Source organism: Sinohyriopsis cumingii, chromosome 12 (assembly GCF_028554795.1).
Source record: "Sinohyriopsis cumingii isolate HCF-2022 chromosome 12, ASM2855479v2, whole genome shotgun sequence".
In the NCBI taxonomy this organism is placed as follows: Eukaryota; Metazoa; Mollusca; class Bivalvia; order Unionida; family Unionidae; genus Sinohyriopsis; species Sinohyriopsis cumingii.
In genome coordinates, this window is record NC_142972.1 from 2,202,067 (window position 1) to 2,221,241 (window position 19,175).

The 19,175-nt window shown below is 34.5% G+C and overlaps 1 protein-coding gene across 5 annotated transcripts in view; it reads right to left on the bottom strand.

Annotated features, from left to right (window-relative positions):
• The window catches only part of LOC149785918 (uncharacterized), a 173,485-nt gene that overhangs the window by 55,756 nt on the left and 98,554 nt on the right, over positions 1–19,175 (bottom strand). For 4 of the 5 annotated variants that reach the window (XM_089976148.1, XM_089976149.1, XM_089976151.1 and 1 more), the window contains exons 11-12: positions 13,674–13,796; positions 4,435–4,500 (exon numbers count right to left, since the gene is read on the bottom strand). The exons of the other annotated variant lie outside the window; for it this stretch is intronic. In XM_089976148.1, coding sequence (XP_089832274.1) covers positions 4,435–4,500; positions 13,674–13,796 — 189 coding nt within the window. The remainder of the gene's footprint in view (positions 1–4,434; positions 4,501–13,673; positions 13,797–19,175) is intronic. 5 annotated transcript variants of the gene reach the window in all.

A 19,175-nucleotide genomic window follows, 5' to 3' on the forward strand; every position in this document is an offset into this window, starting at 1 on the left:
GAAGTGAAAAACTTGTCCAATTTGTACTGGTATAACCTCCACATAGCTTCTGGCTTTTGCAAGATTTCTCATGATGACGGCGTGCTTCATGGCACGAGTGGAAATAATAACTGGGACATTCTTACACTGTGCCGCCAAGTCTTAAATATAAGGAGAGATCACTCTGCCCAAATGCCAAATAGATCGGCAGACAACTTTTAGCTCCCATTAGCTAAATGTAGTATCTGTGAGGGCTGGATTTAAGAGGTAGTGGTAGTTCTCCTAAGATATTTATGACTGGGTAACATATTCTTTGAAAAAATAGTGTATTTCTTGTGTTTTTAAAAATCTGAAACTGGATAAGTTATGTTTAATCATTTGATCCTAAAACGAGAGTAATATGAAAGTAGGAAATGTATACATGCATTGTTATTAATGATACCTGGAAACTTATTTCATGTTTTTATACATAAAGCTCATTCCGACTTACTGCCTCATTGAAGCAGGTCTTTTTGCACTCTCAGCATCACAGTGTGACCCTGCTATAGCATGCTCCATTATAACACAAATTCAGATATAACACGATTGTGGCGTAGTTTCCGAAATATCAATGTACATGTATTTTTCTCATACACGAACATTTTTCTTTCTTAAAAATATGAGAACTAATATGGAAAAAGCTTATTGTAATGTTTGGGAAGAGATTGTGTATGAATTCAAATATATGATGATAGTGGCACAGCTCCTGCAATTTCATATACCTGTATTTTTCCCATAGTGCACAAATAATTTCTTCTTCTTAAAAGTAGGAAAAATAATGTGCAAACAGATTATTCAGGCATCACACTGGGCTTTGCCAATGTCACAAATTGCAATTTATTTTCCTTAATGGCGACAAAATATACCATTTGGTGATTTTTTATACTACATTGTTGGCATCTTAAACTTAATCTTTGGTTTGGAGTGAAGAAATTCAGAGGCAACATGAAAGGAAGCCAAAAATTTGATATAAAATGCCCTGGAATTTATCTATTGTTACATAACAAAGTTTTTGTTCATATTGACAAACCATCTTATCAGTGCACTGTTATAAAATCCGCTTATTCTGACATCAGGCCTGAGTACTGTATGCTGTGAAATCTCAGCATATTTTTTTTATTTTTATTTCTAGTTGTGATGATCAACTGGACAAGGCACTATCACATAAAGGATCTTTCAGACAAAACAGTCTTAATTACATGTAATACATTAAGTACTTAATACTTTTAGACTGACCATTGTATGAGGACGGTAAGTAAAATTCCACTTCTTTTCACCCACATAATCAAATCCTTCAGAACGCTCACATTTTCTGTAGTAATCACTATCAGAACAGAACAGTTGTGTAGTCATCGTTTGTTGGCCTTTTTAAAAATTTCTGATGCATGCGTGAAAGGCAAAATCTATCCCTTACCACAAATGTTAAAAAAAGCAACAAACAAAAATGGAGATCTACTTATTGGTCTATCCAATAGTCATACTACTGGGACTAGCTAGTTGACCACCCTTTGAAGATAGGAACAGTAACTGCTACAATCGACCAAAACTACTGCTAATTCCTTGTGTTTTTAAAATGTATCCAGAAAAAACAGTTCTGCAGAAACTTCAAAGAAACCTGATTACCTTTGAAGTACTGATCGTTCTGTATAAATACTAAGCAAATGAAAAAACAAGCAGTCTCAGTGCTCTACAATTAACTGATGTTGCTGCCACAATAAATAAAAGACATTTGTTTGGTCTTCTAAAGCTGTCCAAAGTTCAGCATTAACTTCAATAAAATATGCATCCTTCATCAAAGAAAGCTGACTTTAATATTCAATAGAAACAAAGAACATTTCATCAAAGAAAGTCAGCAACAAACTTAAATAAAAACAATAGAATCTTACGGATTGTTGCATTTGCATTATCTAATGTGTCTGGAACATGTTTACTGTGCTGTGAAAGTTTAGTTTTTGCAAGACAAAAATTATGCTTAAGGTAACTACCAATGGTGGCAAAAAACACAAATCTTTTGAAACCATAGATATCAGGTCATCAAGTTAATTTAAGATGGGGCACCTTGCAAAGACGTCTGTTAAAATTTTTAATTTGTTCACATTTTCATTTCTTTATGAATAGCCACATCTTCTAGGTACCTTTCTGCAAGATGATAGCTGTCCCCAGCTGACCAAAATCAAGGCCAATTCAAGTAAATGTACATGTAGCATGCAACCAATTATAGCCACGTGCAACTGACAACAATTGTAGTGAATTGTTTAGTGACATTTGGATATAGATCAAACGAGAACTTCCAATTTTTTAAAATATATTTGACATATTTGTGAGCCAATATGAAGTTTATAACATGCAATATGTACTCAAATTCACGGATTTATTATATACATGAACAATACTTAATGATTATTGATTGTACTGCACAAATGTAAGCTGTATAAGTACAAGTGTTTTTCAGACTAGTTTGTCTTCATTTAATCAAAAGCAATTATTTTTGCCCCGACTTTTATTACCCCACCCCCACCGTATTTTAGCTACATACATCATATTCTTTATCTAACTGACTTAGTTGGTCATAACATGGTTCAGTCTACGACACGGACAGATTCAATTTACTATTTGCACAATTAAGCATTATTTCAAACATAACCAGTAAAAAAATATTAAATAATAGTAAACAGTTACCACATTTTGACATCAGAAAACAAATATTTATTTCTGACATCATTATATATAATTATGAAATTATTAATATGCTGCATCTCTTTGGTCTTTAACTAATTAATAGAAAGACACGAAACCAACACGTTTTGTAAAATGTTAATTATCTAGTATGTTATACAATGACAATCTAAGAGAGACTGAATGCATTATGAGTTAAATAAAAAAATAATAACAAATCCCAAGTAATGATGCAAAACTCCTGTTCAATATGTATAATAGGGCATCTATGCATAGTGATGAACTGTTTTCACAGCATTTGAATAAAGCATTCCATGTTTGGTATAGTTGTAATGGCATCCAGTAAATTTAATTGAGCTAAACTATCCTGAAAATATAAAAGTTGAAGATGGAAATAGAAATTTAAAAAATGCCCAATGGATGATTTTTTTGCAATACTTCTAAAACAAAGTCCAAAGTAGTTGATGCTAAAGGTAATTATAGTAAATGCACATGGGGGCTTATGTAGAGACTGAGCTTTGGCTCTCTGAGTGACACTTTGATCATAAAGATGTGTAATCTATTACAAAGTGCAAATGAACAGGTATTAATTGTACATCATGATCACACAAGTTCAAATAAGCGCTCCATTTAGTATGGGGAATCGGTCTTTACAGAGAATCACAATGAGCCTGTAGTGTAAGTAATATGTCTGATTTGGATGCATTGTGTGTATCAATGGTGGAATGCCCTCACCAAAAAGCTGTGTAGTCTATTGCAAAGTACAAATGAACAGGTATTAGTTGTGCAGCATGATCACACAAGTTCAAATAAGCACTCTATCTGAACTGAATCTAGGGCTCTACTTGGCACTGAACAAGTATCAAATTCATGGCATAATTTTTAGCATTGTCAGCTTGAAAAACAAAGCAGGTGCTGCATTCATAAGCTTAGAGATTAATGTCAAAGGAAATTGTAGAATTCTAATTGGCACTGAAAAAGTATTAAATTTACAGTTTGATCAAAGGATTGTCAACTGAATAAATGAAGTGGACGCTGCCTTTACAAGCCAAGGGTATATCTGCCCATTACGCACAGGCATAAAACTTTGCAAATATCACTGGAAATTAGATATCGCTTACTAAAATGGCAAATATTAGCCAAATGAAAATTGGTATTGTATCAAACACAATGTTTTAAAATTAAAACACATTATAACCCATATACATGTTCGTATAAAAATGGAAGCCAGTAATACACACAGTAAACACAATGATGGCACATCACTTTTAAGTGGCTAATGTTTAATATTTTCAAATTATTAAAACCCAAATAAATGTTGATAAAAGTATTATGAAACAGATCAACAGTGTATACTATATATAAATTTCTGGATCGGAATAGTGGCAAAAACATGTAAAAATTTCTGAACTGACAGTATTGTGTAGATATTGTAAGCATTTAGAACTTGTTAAAGTACTCGTAAGATGTATCAAATTGTTTGTCATCAGACAAACCCTATCATGCATTAAAACAAATTTTCAGTAAAGAAACTGACTTATCAGCATGTATAACTGTATAGTTCTTGATTTTGTATTAAAATATGGTGTCAGTGTTGGCATATGAGCTTCTTGGTTAAAGTTGTAATTTTTCGGTAAGTAGATAATCGTTTCATGATATATAATCATACAGACCCAAAAATTGGTACAATAGAGACAGGAATATGTTGAGGAGACTGACTTATCTCAAGTAAGATTTTACCTTAGAATGTATTGATTTTGATCTGTTAACGAATTTTCTTCTCACTTCATCTGGCAAGATATTTATCTGAAAGATGGTTAAAGGAAAACATTTAAATTTTGGGTATGCCCTAAATAATTCTTTTGCTATAAATAACCCAAACAGACTTCAGAAGAAAGAAACAAATGACAAGAAGAAAACACACATACAGAAAACACCAAATTATCTTATACTTTTAAAAAACCCATTTCATAATTTTCCAGCTATATTTCTGCCTATAATATTTATTGTATTATTTTTTGGAGAATATCATATTCGATCTCAAATCACCACAAAACGCTTCAGTGGCTTAAATGGTTAGAACATCCACCTTGAAGGGAGAGGTTTGGAGTTTGAACCCTAGTCAAGTCATAAAAAAGACTTCAAGATATCAATAGTGGCTGCCTCACATGGCGCTCAGCACTGAAAAGTTAGTGTTAGAACTGGTTGGCCTGGTGTCAGGATCATATGACTGGGTGCGACATGATGCCACATATCTACAGCATTATGCCCCATGCAAGACATCATCTAAACTGCCATAATGCAGGTATCGCAGTGATACAATTCCAATTCTTAAATCTATGTTAAAATCCAAAACACACTAAACAAAAATCATCACATGCTTCAGTTTTTCAACACAATGGAAGTTCATGCAAAATACATGTTTAAACTTTCAAATAATATGGGACGATATATGTCAGACCAGTGCTAGGTAGTTGTATGCTGCTAATCCCATGCTCCACAAAAAACAGTATATTTATGATTTTCTTGTGATTCTAATTTTCAATTAATTGCATGGTAACTAAAAGCTAGGAATTCAAAGACCCAACCAAAAACCTAGTTTTCTGTCAAAAAGCTAGGAGAAACTCATCCTCATTAATGAATTGAAATATCAATAAAATTGTCATTTCTGGCAAAACCAATAACATTTAAAGTCATAAAGATAAATATATTAAATCACAGCTACAAGCATCCAGGTCAACTAAATCACCTTGGCATTCATTCCAATTCAACAGAAATTCAAACCAAGACCTGTGACACAGAGTACTGTAGACAGCAAATTATACATCCACTCCATTTTTAGGAGTCGTCTGTGTTGGTCAAAGAAAGTTTTACAGAGAAATTTTGTTTTCTTTTTCATTCAGTCAAGAGTTACCTTTCTTGAAACTAGATTTTCTTTCTCAGACACTGACCCTAGCCATTGACCTTAAAAACTCAGTAATCTTCTTTCTTACACAGACTGAATGTCATCCACCAATGTTTGCTGAAATAGTTTCCATTTAATTTACATGCTATTTCCAAGATCCTCCTTATAGGACTCACGGTACTAATTCCACTCCAATGGTAAACATATGGAAACACTATCATATTCAAAATTCAATAACTTAAAATTTATGGGTGCTGATAATGACACCTATAATTTTTCGTGCACATCTAACCTTGGTGCAAGCTTATGTGTGGAGAACACCATATGACCCGCGGCAATTTGTTTACATACATGTGCATGAAACACGTGTTATTGATTCTGCACCAAATGAATCAGGTGCTACTTTCAGTATTGAGTACTCCTGAGTCAAGCCTGTAAAAATGCTAAAATTGCATCAGTAGAAATTTGTCAATATTTTTTTTACATTACATATAGGACAAGCTCTCAAAAGATATTTTTCCTAAAATTTTAATTTTCATTATTAACCAATTATGGACCACCAAACCTGTAAATACTCTATCATTTCTTCACCCATTTCTAGACTGGTTCACAGTTCTTCCATATAATTAGTACCGTGTGTCCTGAAGAAATTAAAGCAGTAATACATTTTAAAAAACAGATTATAAGAAAAGGACTCGACCTTTATGACCTGCATGCCGTAATTCTTTATAAAATTTGTTCTACAAGAAGTGTGTGCGTGTGTGTGTGTGTCTATGATTTGGATTTTTAATGTAGCTTTAGCAATTTTTCAGTCATATCCCTATGATGTCCGCAGTGTGGCAGTTTATAGCAATGTCTAGCACTGGGACATCATACTGCAGACATTATCCTGACACCTGCCAACCAGTCTTAACACTAAATTTCTAATTCTGAGTGCCAAGCGAGGCAGCTGTTAGTACCATTTTTATATCTTTGGTATGACTCGGCCGGGTTTCGAACCCACGACTTCCCACATCCATGGTGGATGTTCTAACCACTAGACCACCAGAGCAGTCTCTACATCAAGAATAACATGAATCCAATATTAAAACAAACAATATACATGAGCTATACTACCAAAGGTGTTTTCTGCACCTTTATATCCTTCAATCTGCACCTTTACCCCTCAGCTTTGAAAATAACATTGTTTCTGAAAGAGTACTGCACTTTTTTTCAAGGCAAGGAATTTTGCGCACTGTACTGGCTGTTTCATTCTAGAGGTGGCCATTCATGTCATGAACAAAGTGATTTCAATGAAGAAATGCCAAATTTTTATGTCCTCACTTTTTCAAGAAATCTGCATGCATCACCAGGCACTGAATTAAGGAGTGTCTTACTTTCAAGGCAACCACTATGCCTATTACTTACTGTAGGTTCCTGCATCCAGTTAACATCAGTCAGGACAGTTCGTACATGTACAAGCTACTTTTCAAAGTCGCGTTTCAGAGTTTCAAGATGTGTATTAACTATTGAAAGTAAAACATATCACAAAACCATACACCTTAAAACTAATAAGATGTTAGTGTGTAAAAAAAAAAAATGGACTGAGAAATGCATTTTTTGCTAAGGTCTCATATTATCATGTAAAATGTGTCTCTAGCATTATATGAAAAACAAAATATAATTATTATTTATTTTCCCAATGAGTGACTAGGTGTTTAACTTGTATAGAGAAAAGGTCTAATGGCCTTGATGCATGCATAAACTTTGCAGTATGCAGATACTTTATTCATGGATTTATAATGTGTATGATTTTTTGAGAATATGATAAAAAAATTTAATGTACCAGGTTCATCTACACAGTACTGAATTCTGCTCTCTATCAGTGTCTGTTCATGCAATAAACGATGTGGCTTTCTTTGTCCACTTTTTTTATGAATCTATCACCAGTCACAAGCCAAGGAGCTACATTTTTACTTTGGAGTCTACCACTACGCTTGTTAACAATGGCTAGTCTGGAAGGCATTAAACTTCAATGTTATTTTTAGCACTAATGTTTAAAAAGAAACATTAACTTCTGAATGCAAATGTTTTATGTGGATTGTGTACAAACAAATCTTGAACCTATAATATGGACTGTGAAATGCAGTTGGTTCACTTGTGATATTTTTGAGTGTTAGTGTGCTTTTCCAATATCTTATTATCTATAGTGTCAAATCTAGTCATATTTAACATATACAAACTTAATGGTCCAGAAAACTAAAAGATTTAAAGATGACTGAATAATCATTACTACAGTAATCAAAGTGAATACAGTGACAATATTTGTGATAACCTTATAATATATATGAATGGTTCACAATAAGAAATGATATACATTTACAACCTTTTAAGCCAAAACTTCTTTCACATCCAATTTGGAGTACATGTAGTTAACAAAGTTCTACCAGTGATATCTATTTAAAAATGAGTAGCCAAATAATATTAACAAGAAGTGCTATAATGGATTTTATAGCCTAAGAAAACACATGGCTTTGCCATTTCAGACGATCTACAGGGCATTATTGATAGATATGTGTTTTGCTTATGCCTAATACCATACAAGTTAAACAAAGAGGTGGAGGGGTGTGGTGGCAAGATGTATGAACAAGAAGATATTCCACTTAAATAAAGCTCAAACCAACCCAACTTACAAAACTGGTGGTTATTTTTAATTGTACAGTAAATTACAATCATATCTACCACACATACCCATTTCCCAACTAAATTTGCATAAAAGTAGGCATTTCTGCTGAATTGCAAAATATGATATGGTAGATGTACTTTCTCACATAAACACATACTAACCCTTTTTACCTTCGTTTGTTACTGCTTTTAATTATACAAGTCCAAATTTGTTCATGTGACTTGTCGAAGCTTTGTTTTGGTTCCCAAAGATTCAGGGTGATTTGGGCAATTATGGGCATAATTTCAATAATTTCAGATTGTTTACCTAATTGCTAAATCCTGCATTAACAGGCACTTGGATCCTTGTCATTTGGAAACAAAATGTTTTATTTGTATTCAAGTTCTAAAAAGGATAATTGGGTAAAAAAATAACAAATTTGTAATTAACCTGATAAACAATATTCGCTTGATATTCGGGTAAAATTTGCATTATTTGCTGAAAGAATGTACTGCACCAAATAAATAAAATATGCATGAACAGAAAATATTACAGACAAGTCCATCTCCTAACAAAAATATTCAAGGGATAACACTTTTTCATCACTTTCCTCCATCCATTTGGTAATATTACATGTAAACCTATCTGATGACCAAACCAGCAATCCTAAATATATTTACTAAGCTGCTGGTCCTGGAATGGAACTTTTTTCATAAAACCTGAATAAATTTCCACCACAACTTCTGATCAAGCTTACATTGCCAATGTGGGCAGGGGCATTGATCACTGATAATTAGAGAGTATGTACTTTTTAAATCTTAAATTTATCTTCAATCTGGATTGTATCTTCTGACCAAATTTAGAAATAAAATAATCAAAATTCAGTCCATTCTTTATTCGAAATATGTCAATAGATAAACTGCTGTGCAGTACTTCATCGTATTTAGCAAGAATTTATATAATAAATTGCATTATTAACCTGCTAGTAGTGTGCTGTTCTTATTATCTATCGTCAAATTTGTACAAACTTAATGCTTCAGATATTTAATGGAGGAAAAGGAAAAGGAGTGAGCATTACCACAATAACATTTGTAACAATCTTAGAATCAAAAGCAATGGTTCAACATAAACTGGAAATAATAGGGATTCACAACCTTTGAGTGTGTGCAATTGCATTGTGTGATTAAGATTTTTAACGTAGCTTTAACAATTTTCTAGTCATATTGCTACAATGTCTGCAGTGTGGCAGCTTAAAGTGATGTCTAGCACTGAGACATCATACTATTGTTGTTGTTGTTGTAGGATTTAATGCCATTTTTCAGCACAATATAGGCTATACATGGCAGCCAGTATAAATGGACATCATACTGCAAACATATAGCATCATGTCTCACCCAGTCACATTATCCTGACACCAGGCCGACCATTCCTAACACTAACGTTTAAATGCTGAGCGCCAAGTCAGGCAGCTGCTAGTACCATTTGTATTTTTATTTGGTATGACTCGGCTGAACCCACAACCTCCTACATCTGAGATGGATGCTCTAACCACTTATATTGCAACTGTATTTCACGAAAGACCACACATGAGAGAATACCTAAACATATACATAACTATATATATCTATAAACTTTCTGGTCCATGTTTCCCAAAGCATTGAACCACCCTGCTCTAGATCATGATCTAGAAGTTGTTATAGGGGATTTCAGCATATACTCAAGCTATAAGAACATAAGATACCTACACATTATCAAATCCAATAATAATTATAATGTCTTTATTTAAAGAGGGGAAATCAGTTAAATACAATCACCACTGCTCCGGTAGCCCAAGCAGTTAGAACGTCTGTCTTGAGTGCGGTCGGTTGTGGGTTTCAACCCTGACCAAATCATACCAAAGACTTTTAAAAGAATGGTACTAGCAGCTGCCTCACTTGGCACTCAGAATTAAGAGGTTAGTGTTAGGACTGGTCGGCCTGGCGTCAGGATAATGTGACTAGGTGTGACATGACGCTAAATGTCTGCAGCACGATGCACCGGTGCTAGTCATCACTATATACAGCAATACTGCAGACAACGTAGCGATATGAATGAAAAACTGCTAATGCTATGATAGAAATCCAAATCTAAATCACACACAAACACAACTGATCTCCCTTTAGGCCCTCTACTAAAAACTAAACTATGTTACAAAGAAAATCATCTTGCAAATTTTTTTCTCTCATTTAAATAGCTGATAAAAGTAAACACATCCATAAATACATAATAAAATATATAATAAAAATATGACGATTAAACTGCATCTAAAAATTATTGTTTCATCTTTCAAATAAGACTTCAGGAAGATCTTCATTTATACACAACAGTTAATGATCACTTGAACTTTGATATAACTTAAGACTACTCTGCAAAAAATGTGACATGTAAAGATGTCTTGATCCCATCCTTATCCCTGCACCTTAGGGGCTCCAATGTCCAGTAACCGGAACTCATAGATGAGTGACTGGTGCAGGTCAATCACTGGTCAGGCAACTCAGATCTGTAGGAAGATTTGTATCAAAGTTCATTCCATACTGGGTGGCTTGATCATGTCACTAACAACAGGTGTCAGGTACTGAAAGGGTGCTGGTCCACCCTAAAGAAGAGACTCAGTCACAGAGGGTAGTGAATTGTGGGCAGGATTCATACTGAACTCTGAATGATAAATTAAAGTCTTTTCCCAAACTTTCAAAGACCACAAACATAAATTTCCAAGACCTATTTTTGCTAACATTTTGTATACAGGTTACATGAGAAAACAATGAATGCAAAATACTACAATATTGTTTAACGATAAAATTCAAGCTATAATTAATTTCCTAAAATTGCTTTATAACAATCTGGAAGAGAGGTTAACATTCATGGTTATTTCAGAAATATGTAACTTATGCTTCAGATTTAATAAAAAATAAATTGTTCTCTTAACAGACATCATCACTGCTTTAAATGCATCATTATAGTTGCTATTTTTTCTCTTCAATCATTTTGGAAAGAGAAGCCACTACTGTCATCTTTTCCTCTGCTCTTCTCCTATAAGCATTTGACTCTGTGACAATCACATAGAGTCCTTTTAACTCTGCTTCTTCTGTCTTCTGAACAGAGAATACATGTAGGCTGGCAATGTCAACTTCAAGATGCAGCTTTTTGACTTTAAGTTCTTCCAATTCATCCATGGCTAACCCCCGTTTCTTTCCTTTTCTGATTTTCTCCTCATGCTCCTCCTCTGCTTTCTTCTTGTCCAGATAGACATGGTAATTATGTCTTGCAGAGGAGGCATATGTCATCATTTCATTGTTAATGACGATTTCCAAAGGTCCACCTGCTTTTCTCATTGCATCAATGACTGGCCTTTGAGTTCTAAGGCTTTCTATGCTGAGGTTCTCAACAGATACCTGTTTGTTGACAGAAAATTCTCTCTCCACTGTTCCCTGCCCATGTGACAACAACAACATTATCTGGAGAACATTCTGAAGTTCAACATATTCCTTTTTTTTGGAAAGGATGGAATAAAACACTTCATCAAGGCTGTCATCTGTTCTATTTAAGCATTTCAAGGAATGACTGTCCGATTGGATAACTTAATTTTCCATACTGAGTCAATATTAAATCATAACAGGACTCTACTTCTCTTCCTGCCTCACACATAATTCTGAGGACCCTATGGAGTTTTGCTTCTCCCTTTTCCTTATCTGACAATGTATAAAATGCCGTTCATTTACATGTTTTATCCTTTTTAGCCATTCCTTGTATTTCTCTTGTTCAAGCCAGATATTGTTGAAAGAGCACTTTCTACATAGAGTGAGCACCTGTTCAATGTAACCAAATTCAATTGGCTGAAGTCTTGTTAAAAAAAAATCGTGAATTAGTGCAATGAACATTTTGATTAGCCAAAGCTGATGGACTCATCCAATAAGATTACATGATGACTCATCAAAAGAAAAAAGCCAGGACAACAGACTACATCTGAATCTAATGACCTAATGATAAAATAAAAATAATAATAATAATGAAGACTTTGTATAGCGCCTAATGTTTAGAAGCTCTAAGCACCTTAAAACATTAGACAACAACTAAAAACATACATAATGGTTCGAGTACAAAAAACAAACACCATAAAATCAGAAAACAAAAAAAAATGCTGAAAATAGTTATGGTGTTGACTTCCTATGACGAATGAAACTGAATGGGTCATCAAAAGAAAGAAACCAGGAAAACTTGACTATAGTCTAACTATACATCCCGTTTGTTTGTACACCCCAACCGATTTCAATAATGAAAACATTTAATGTGATAAAAAGAACACAGAACTAAGTCAATTGAATGACTGGTTTATAATTTATAACCTGACTGTGACCAGAATGCCACTAATACTGGAATCGCCTGCACCTTTCATGCTTAACGGACTTTCCATACTAACATGGTGCCATATTGCATACACAATGGGCTACTTTATTTCCACCAGACAACATAATGATGTAATACATCCTATTCAGTAACTGCCAGATAAACTCTGTAAATTACCATAATGTTGAGAGTTAGGAATTATATCCCTTTGCAAACATGAATATAGAAATTAAACCGTTTGTCAAATCCACGTGAAAGGCAAATTTGTTGTTGTCATTTGTTTCCTTTGCTTGATTCGACATCGTAAATATCAGAAGAAGACAACGTATGTATGTACATCTGTAGTCGTGCACACCCCATTGCTGAAAACGGATACCGTCCAGGAAATGAAAATGAATCTTGAACGTGTCTGTCTATTATACTGAAAACTTCCGTTAAGCATGAAACACGCAGATGATTACGGTGTTAGGCACACTCTATTCACAGTCAGGATAGAAATTATAAAACAATGAATAAATTGACTAAATTCCTTGCACTTTTTATCACATTAAATGTTTGCACTATTGAAATCAGCAGAGGGGTACAAACAAATGGGTTGGTATAGTCAGAATATGCATCCAAACCTATCAACCTTGGACAATTTTATTTGTGATTATGGAAAGAAATTAAAATTTTGAGGTTTATTTAATTTTTCAAAGACTTTTAAAGACCTTAGGGTAATCTGCTTGATTTTCCCAAACTTTCAAGGCCTTGAAAATGCTATCTCATTTCTCCCAAACTCTCAAAGACCTTCAAAGACCGTACAAACCCTGAGGAGGCATAGTTTTTGATCTGCCCTTTGGGATGGAAGTGGGAGCTGCACCTGCCTCATGAAATGGCATGTTTCACTTTCTGTCCTTGTGGAAAAGAGAACTGCTCCTCTCTCAAGCAAGGGCATGACTTGATCTCTATTTTATGGAAATGGGGAGGGTACTGCTTCTCCCTAATGGCAATGTAGGCCTCACTCTCTAACTCTTTATGACCTCCTTTGGGAGGCAGCCCACTAACCTGAGCAGTTCCAACGAGACTTTGGTAACCTGTAAAAGACTGGCAAATGGAGTGCATGTCCAATGGGTCTTTCCTGTAGCCACACCAAACCCCACTCTCCTTATACAGTACTGCAAGAAAATGCTGAAAAGAAGTTACAAAACCTTTCCATGAAAATATTATAGAAAAATGTAAATGTATTTGTATGGATTAAACCTACACTAATTTAAAATAGCAATCACTCACCTTATCAAGGTGCTGTCTCAAATAATTTTGACAACCACAGGTTTTATTTAAAAACCATGAGTACTTGAAGATTAAAGAATTAAATCAACCAACAATACTGATGATTAATCATACATGATTTGTATGAGAAATGAAGATGAATAAAATTCACAAAATCCCAGCTTGGAAAGACTAATAATAATAAAGAACAATATTCTATACTAAATTCTAACAATGTTGTTCGAGATATAAACACATAAAATAAAAGAAAAAACTAGTGTATGACCTCTCTTTTTCAAGATAAAAATTGCACAAGTCACCATAAAAAGGAACATGAATTCTGATGTTTCATTACTGTAATAAAATAATAAAACAAAATTAAGGTGACTTCACAGAGAAATTTCAGCAAGAATAGGGACAACTAAGTACCTATCCAAGCAAGAAAAGGGAACAAAATAATTATCAAACACAATGATAATTTAACATCCCTGAAGATAGCAACTTAAATGCAGTTTTATACATAACATCCCTTTGCAAACATGAACATAGAAATTAAACCGTTTGTTAAATCCAGGTGAAAGGCAAATTTGTTGTTATCATTCGTTTCCTTTGCTTGATTCGACATTGTAAATATCAGAAGCAGACAACATACGTATGTACATCTGTAGTTGTGCACACACCCAATTGCTGAAAACGGACATTGTCCAGGAACTGAAAATGAATCTTGAGCATGTACGCCTATTATATATAAAACATCTGTTAAGCATGAAACACAGAGATGATGACGGTGTTAGGGCCACTCTACTCACAGTCAGTATAGAAATTATAAATCAATGAATGAATTGACTAAGTTCCGTGTACTTTTTATCATATTAAATGTTTGCACTATTGAAATCGGCAGACGGGTACAAACAAATGGGTTGATATAGTCAGAATATACATCCGAATCTAACATCCATGGGACATTTTTATTTGTGATATGGAAAGAAATTAATATTTTGGGGTTTATTTAAATTTTGAAAGACTTTTAAAGACCTCAGGGTAATCTGCTTGATTTTCCCAAACTTTCAAGGCCTTGAAAATGCTATCTCATTTCTCCCAAACTCTCAAAGACCTTCAAAGACCGTACAAACCCTGAGGAGGCATAGTTTTTGATCTGCCCTTTGGGATGGAAGTGGGAGCTGCACCTGCCTCATGGAATGGCATGTCTCATTTTCTGTCCTTGTGGAAAAGAGAACTGCTCCTCTCTCAAGCAAGGGCATGGCTTGATCTCTATTTTATGGAAATGGGGAGGGTACTGCTTCTCCCTAATGGCAATGTAGGCCTCACTCTCTAACTCTTTATGACCTCCTTTGGGAGGCAGCCCACTAACCTGAGCAGTTCCAAAGAGACTTTGGTAACCTGTAAAAGACTGACAAATGGAGTGCATGTCCAATGGGTTTTTCCTGTAGCCACACCAAACCCCACTCTCCTTATATAGTACTACAAGAAAATGCTGAAAAGAAGTTACAAAACCTTTCCATGAAAATATTGTGCAAAAATGTGAATGTATTTGTATGGATTAAACCTACACTAATTTAAAATAGCAATCACTCACCTTATCAAGGTGCTGTCTCAAATAATTTTGACAACCACAGGTTTTATTTAAAAACCATGAGTACTTGAAGATTAAAGAATTAAATCAACCAACAATACTGATGATTAATCATACATGATTTGTATGAGAAATGAAGATGAATAAAATTCACAAAATCCCAGCTTGGAAAGACTAATAATAATAAAGAATAATATTCTATACTAAATTCTAACAATGTTGTTCGAAATATAAACACATAAAATAAAAGAAAAAACTAGTGTATGACCTCTCTTTTTCAAGATAAAAATTGCACAAGTCACCATAAAAAGGAACATGAATTCTGATGTTTCATTACTGTAATACAATAATAAAACAAAATTAAGGTGACTTCACAGAGAAATTTCAGCAAGAATAGGGACAACTAAGTACCTATCCAAGCAAGAAAAGGGAACAAAATAATTATCAAACACAATGATAATTTAACATCCCTGTAGGGTAGAAACTGAAATGCAATTTTATACATAAGCCCAAGAAATGGAAACAGCTCAAGACAGCTACCTCTGAACAGAAGAATGCTTTATCTAAGAGTAATTCAACATAACAAAATTGATGTACATAATGCTCAAACTGTGATGTGAGACTGAACACAAAGGAATTTATCTTCATAGTTATTTAAACAGTAGTAATGTCTGCAACTGGAAAAAGAATAATGGATAGAGAGCATGGACAAAGTAGCTACAGGTTCGACTTAACATTCAGGATTCCACAACTTTCCATTCAGGCTATCGAAGGATGAATTCTCATCATACAGTTGGGGTATTTTCCTTCTCGAAAAGACTGACTTTTGGGTATATCCACAAATGTTCCTTAAACAGTTGAAAATATGTGGGGAGAGGGGTATTTTCAATGACAGCTTTCATCGCAATAACACAACATTCTCAACAATTTCTACAATTTTGTTTTAAAATGTATGCATGACAAAAACATAACAGAAAACATTATTGAAAGAAGAGTCATAGATTCATATTTGCCTTACACTTATAAGTATTTCTGACTGAGTTTATCAGCAGCTGTACGTGTTCTATCTGGGATGTAAGAAAATAATAGGTTCATTCTCTATTGGGCTAAGACTATTAATTTGTATCTATTGACATCATTGCTCATATTTGAGAAAATAAAACTATTTTGTACACTATATGGCCCAAGGTACAAATCACGCACTTCTGGATTCAACTGTAAACTTCTTGAACAACCACAATTAGTTGTTTCACAGCACTTTCTCTAGATAAATCACCCAAAAAGCAGATTACTGATACAAAGTCCCTTAAACAAGTTTCACACCAGGAAGGATCAAGATAAGATCAAAATCATCTACATGAACACACAGAATCTATGTAACAGCTAAAAGCACTTATAAAAGTATCTGAAAATTAAAAAAAGAAAATTTCCATGCTGATATTACAGTCTGTGGTCCAGTCTGAATGTATAATGTCAAATGTTTCATCAATTTGTGACCAGTATTCAAAATCTGTGGTCAGAGTTCTGCAACCATGCAACCATCATGAGGGTTAGCAAGAAGCATGATTTTTAACTGCAGCATACCCTAAGTTACTACAGAATGAGACACATACAACTCAAGTTTATGGTATACCTACCATTTTTCTCCTGAGACCTTCAACTATACAGGTACATAGTATCACAAGAAAGCTGACCAAAGAAACCCGTAGAAAGTAAAAAAAATCCACAGTATAAAACAGAACATGTCACATGAAGACTTTCAAGCTACAAGCGTCAGAAAATCTTAGGCTCTAATACTTGATTGTAGGGAATATACTAATTTAAATTTAAATGAAATGCAAATGTAATAAATGCTTGTAGCAACTATAGCTTTGATCACTGCACTATTGATCCTCAACAAATATCTCACTATTTTCCTTGGGGTCTGGAGAATAACATTTACAGAATTTCAATGAAGTATCTTCACCAGAGTGCATGTTACTGTGCACAAAATAATCTTAGTGTGTTTGTATGAAGCGCAAAATGTTTATAATTGTCTGTATAAAATTTGGCAATCTATAATTTTAACATACTTAGCAGACTAGGGTAGGAGAGGCTAGATCTCTGTTTCCAGTGTTTGAAACAACAGTTCCTTGAAGGGACTGATGCTCTACTGAACGAAAAGAATTCCAGGAATTCAAGATAGATCATTTTTGTTTCCTTTTAACTGCTGAGTGCTGAAACAATACTGGCACCATTTTCATTTATGACACACTAGACATCATTAGAAATCTGTCAAAACCCCATGCCATAATGAACATCCATTCAATAGGAGCAGTGACAAGATTTTCATGACAGCCAAACTGGCACTATTTTAATTTTGGACCAACAAGGCTGTTGTTATGCGGTGTGACACTATTTTTAGCACAAGATAGACTTCCATGGTGGCCAGTATAAATGGTGGAATAAGAACCTGGGAAAACACTGGGAGGAACCACTGACCCATGGGAAGCTACTGGCTTGTTTTCTTAGTTACCCACATTGGCTGAGCTCAAGACTTAAATGTATACACAGACAGTGGTGAGATGACAGTGATCCATGATGGTGAGTGCTTTAGATCACTCAACCAATCAGGGTCAAGACCAGCAAGGTATAATAAGTCAACTGGTGAGGCTCCATGTTCATATACCAATGCTTGTCGAAGCAGAGATGATATTTTCACCATCACCACCAAGGTGGCCATATTAGGGTTAGACATTTTCATTTATGACCAAGCTGACACCATAAGAGTTCTTCTGATCAAAACTCTGAGAAATATTCATCAGACCTGGTGTAGTGGGGACAGGGATATGATTAAGTTCAAAAACTTCTTTTCAAAAGCACAATCTACTCCACATGGATTTATAACAATAAATTTACATGATCCTCAATTGCAATATTGTATAGGTCTTGATAAAATATTTTGTTAAGAGACTGATTTAATTACATATTTATAGCAACAATGGAGGTGCGACTTCAATGAAAAGTCTAGCGGGTAAATGAATGCACATACAAATTTAGAAAAACACAAATGACGAAGATAAAGTAACAAAAACCCAATTAGAGAAACTCTTGGTAAGTTAGTAGCTTCATTTTGGTATTATAGACCTTATTTTTTTATTTTTTTCATACGAGGTTTTATTTTTCAAAAATGATGCTTCAGTAAAAGGTCTGTTCACCTCCTCTGCTACTATGTGTTGTGATGCATGATGTGATTTGGATTTTTAATGTAGCTTTAACAATTTTTCAGTCATATCGCTACAATGTCTGCAATGTGGCAGTTTATAGTGATGTCTAGCACTTAGGCATCATGCTGCAGACATGCAGCATGATGTCCCACCCAGTCACATTATCCTGACACCAGGCTGACAAGTCCTAAAACTAACCTCTTAATTCTGAGCGCCAAGCAAGGCAGCTGTTAGTACCATTTTTGTAAGGCTTTGGTATGACTCAGCCGGGGATCGAACCCACGTCCTTCCTCATCCGAGGCGGACGCTCTAACCACTAGGCCACAGGAGCAGTCTCCTCTGCTGCTACAGGATTTATAAACTTCAGAAGCGGACAGCACGTGTAATTTTGGATGCATCTATTGATCATCCCTTAAAAGCTTTATTTACAGAACTCAAATGGTTCGCAATATATGACTGGATAGATTTTCACAAGGCAGTTCTTTTATATAAATGTCT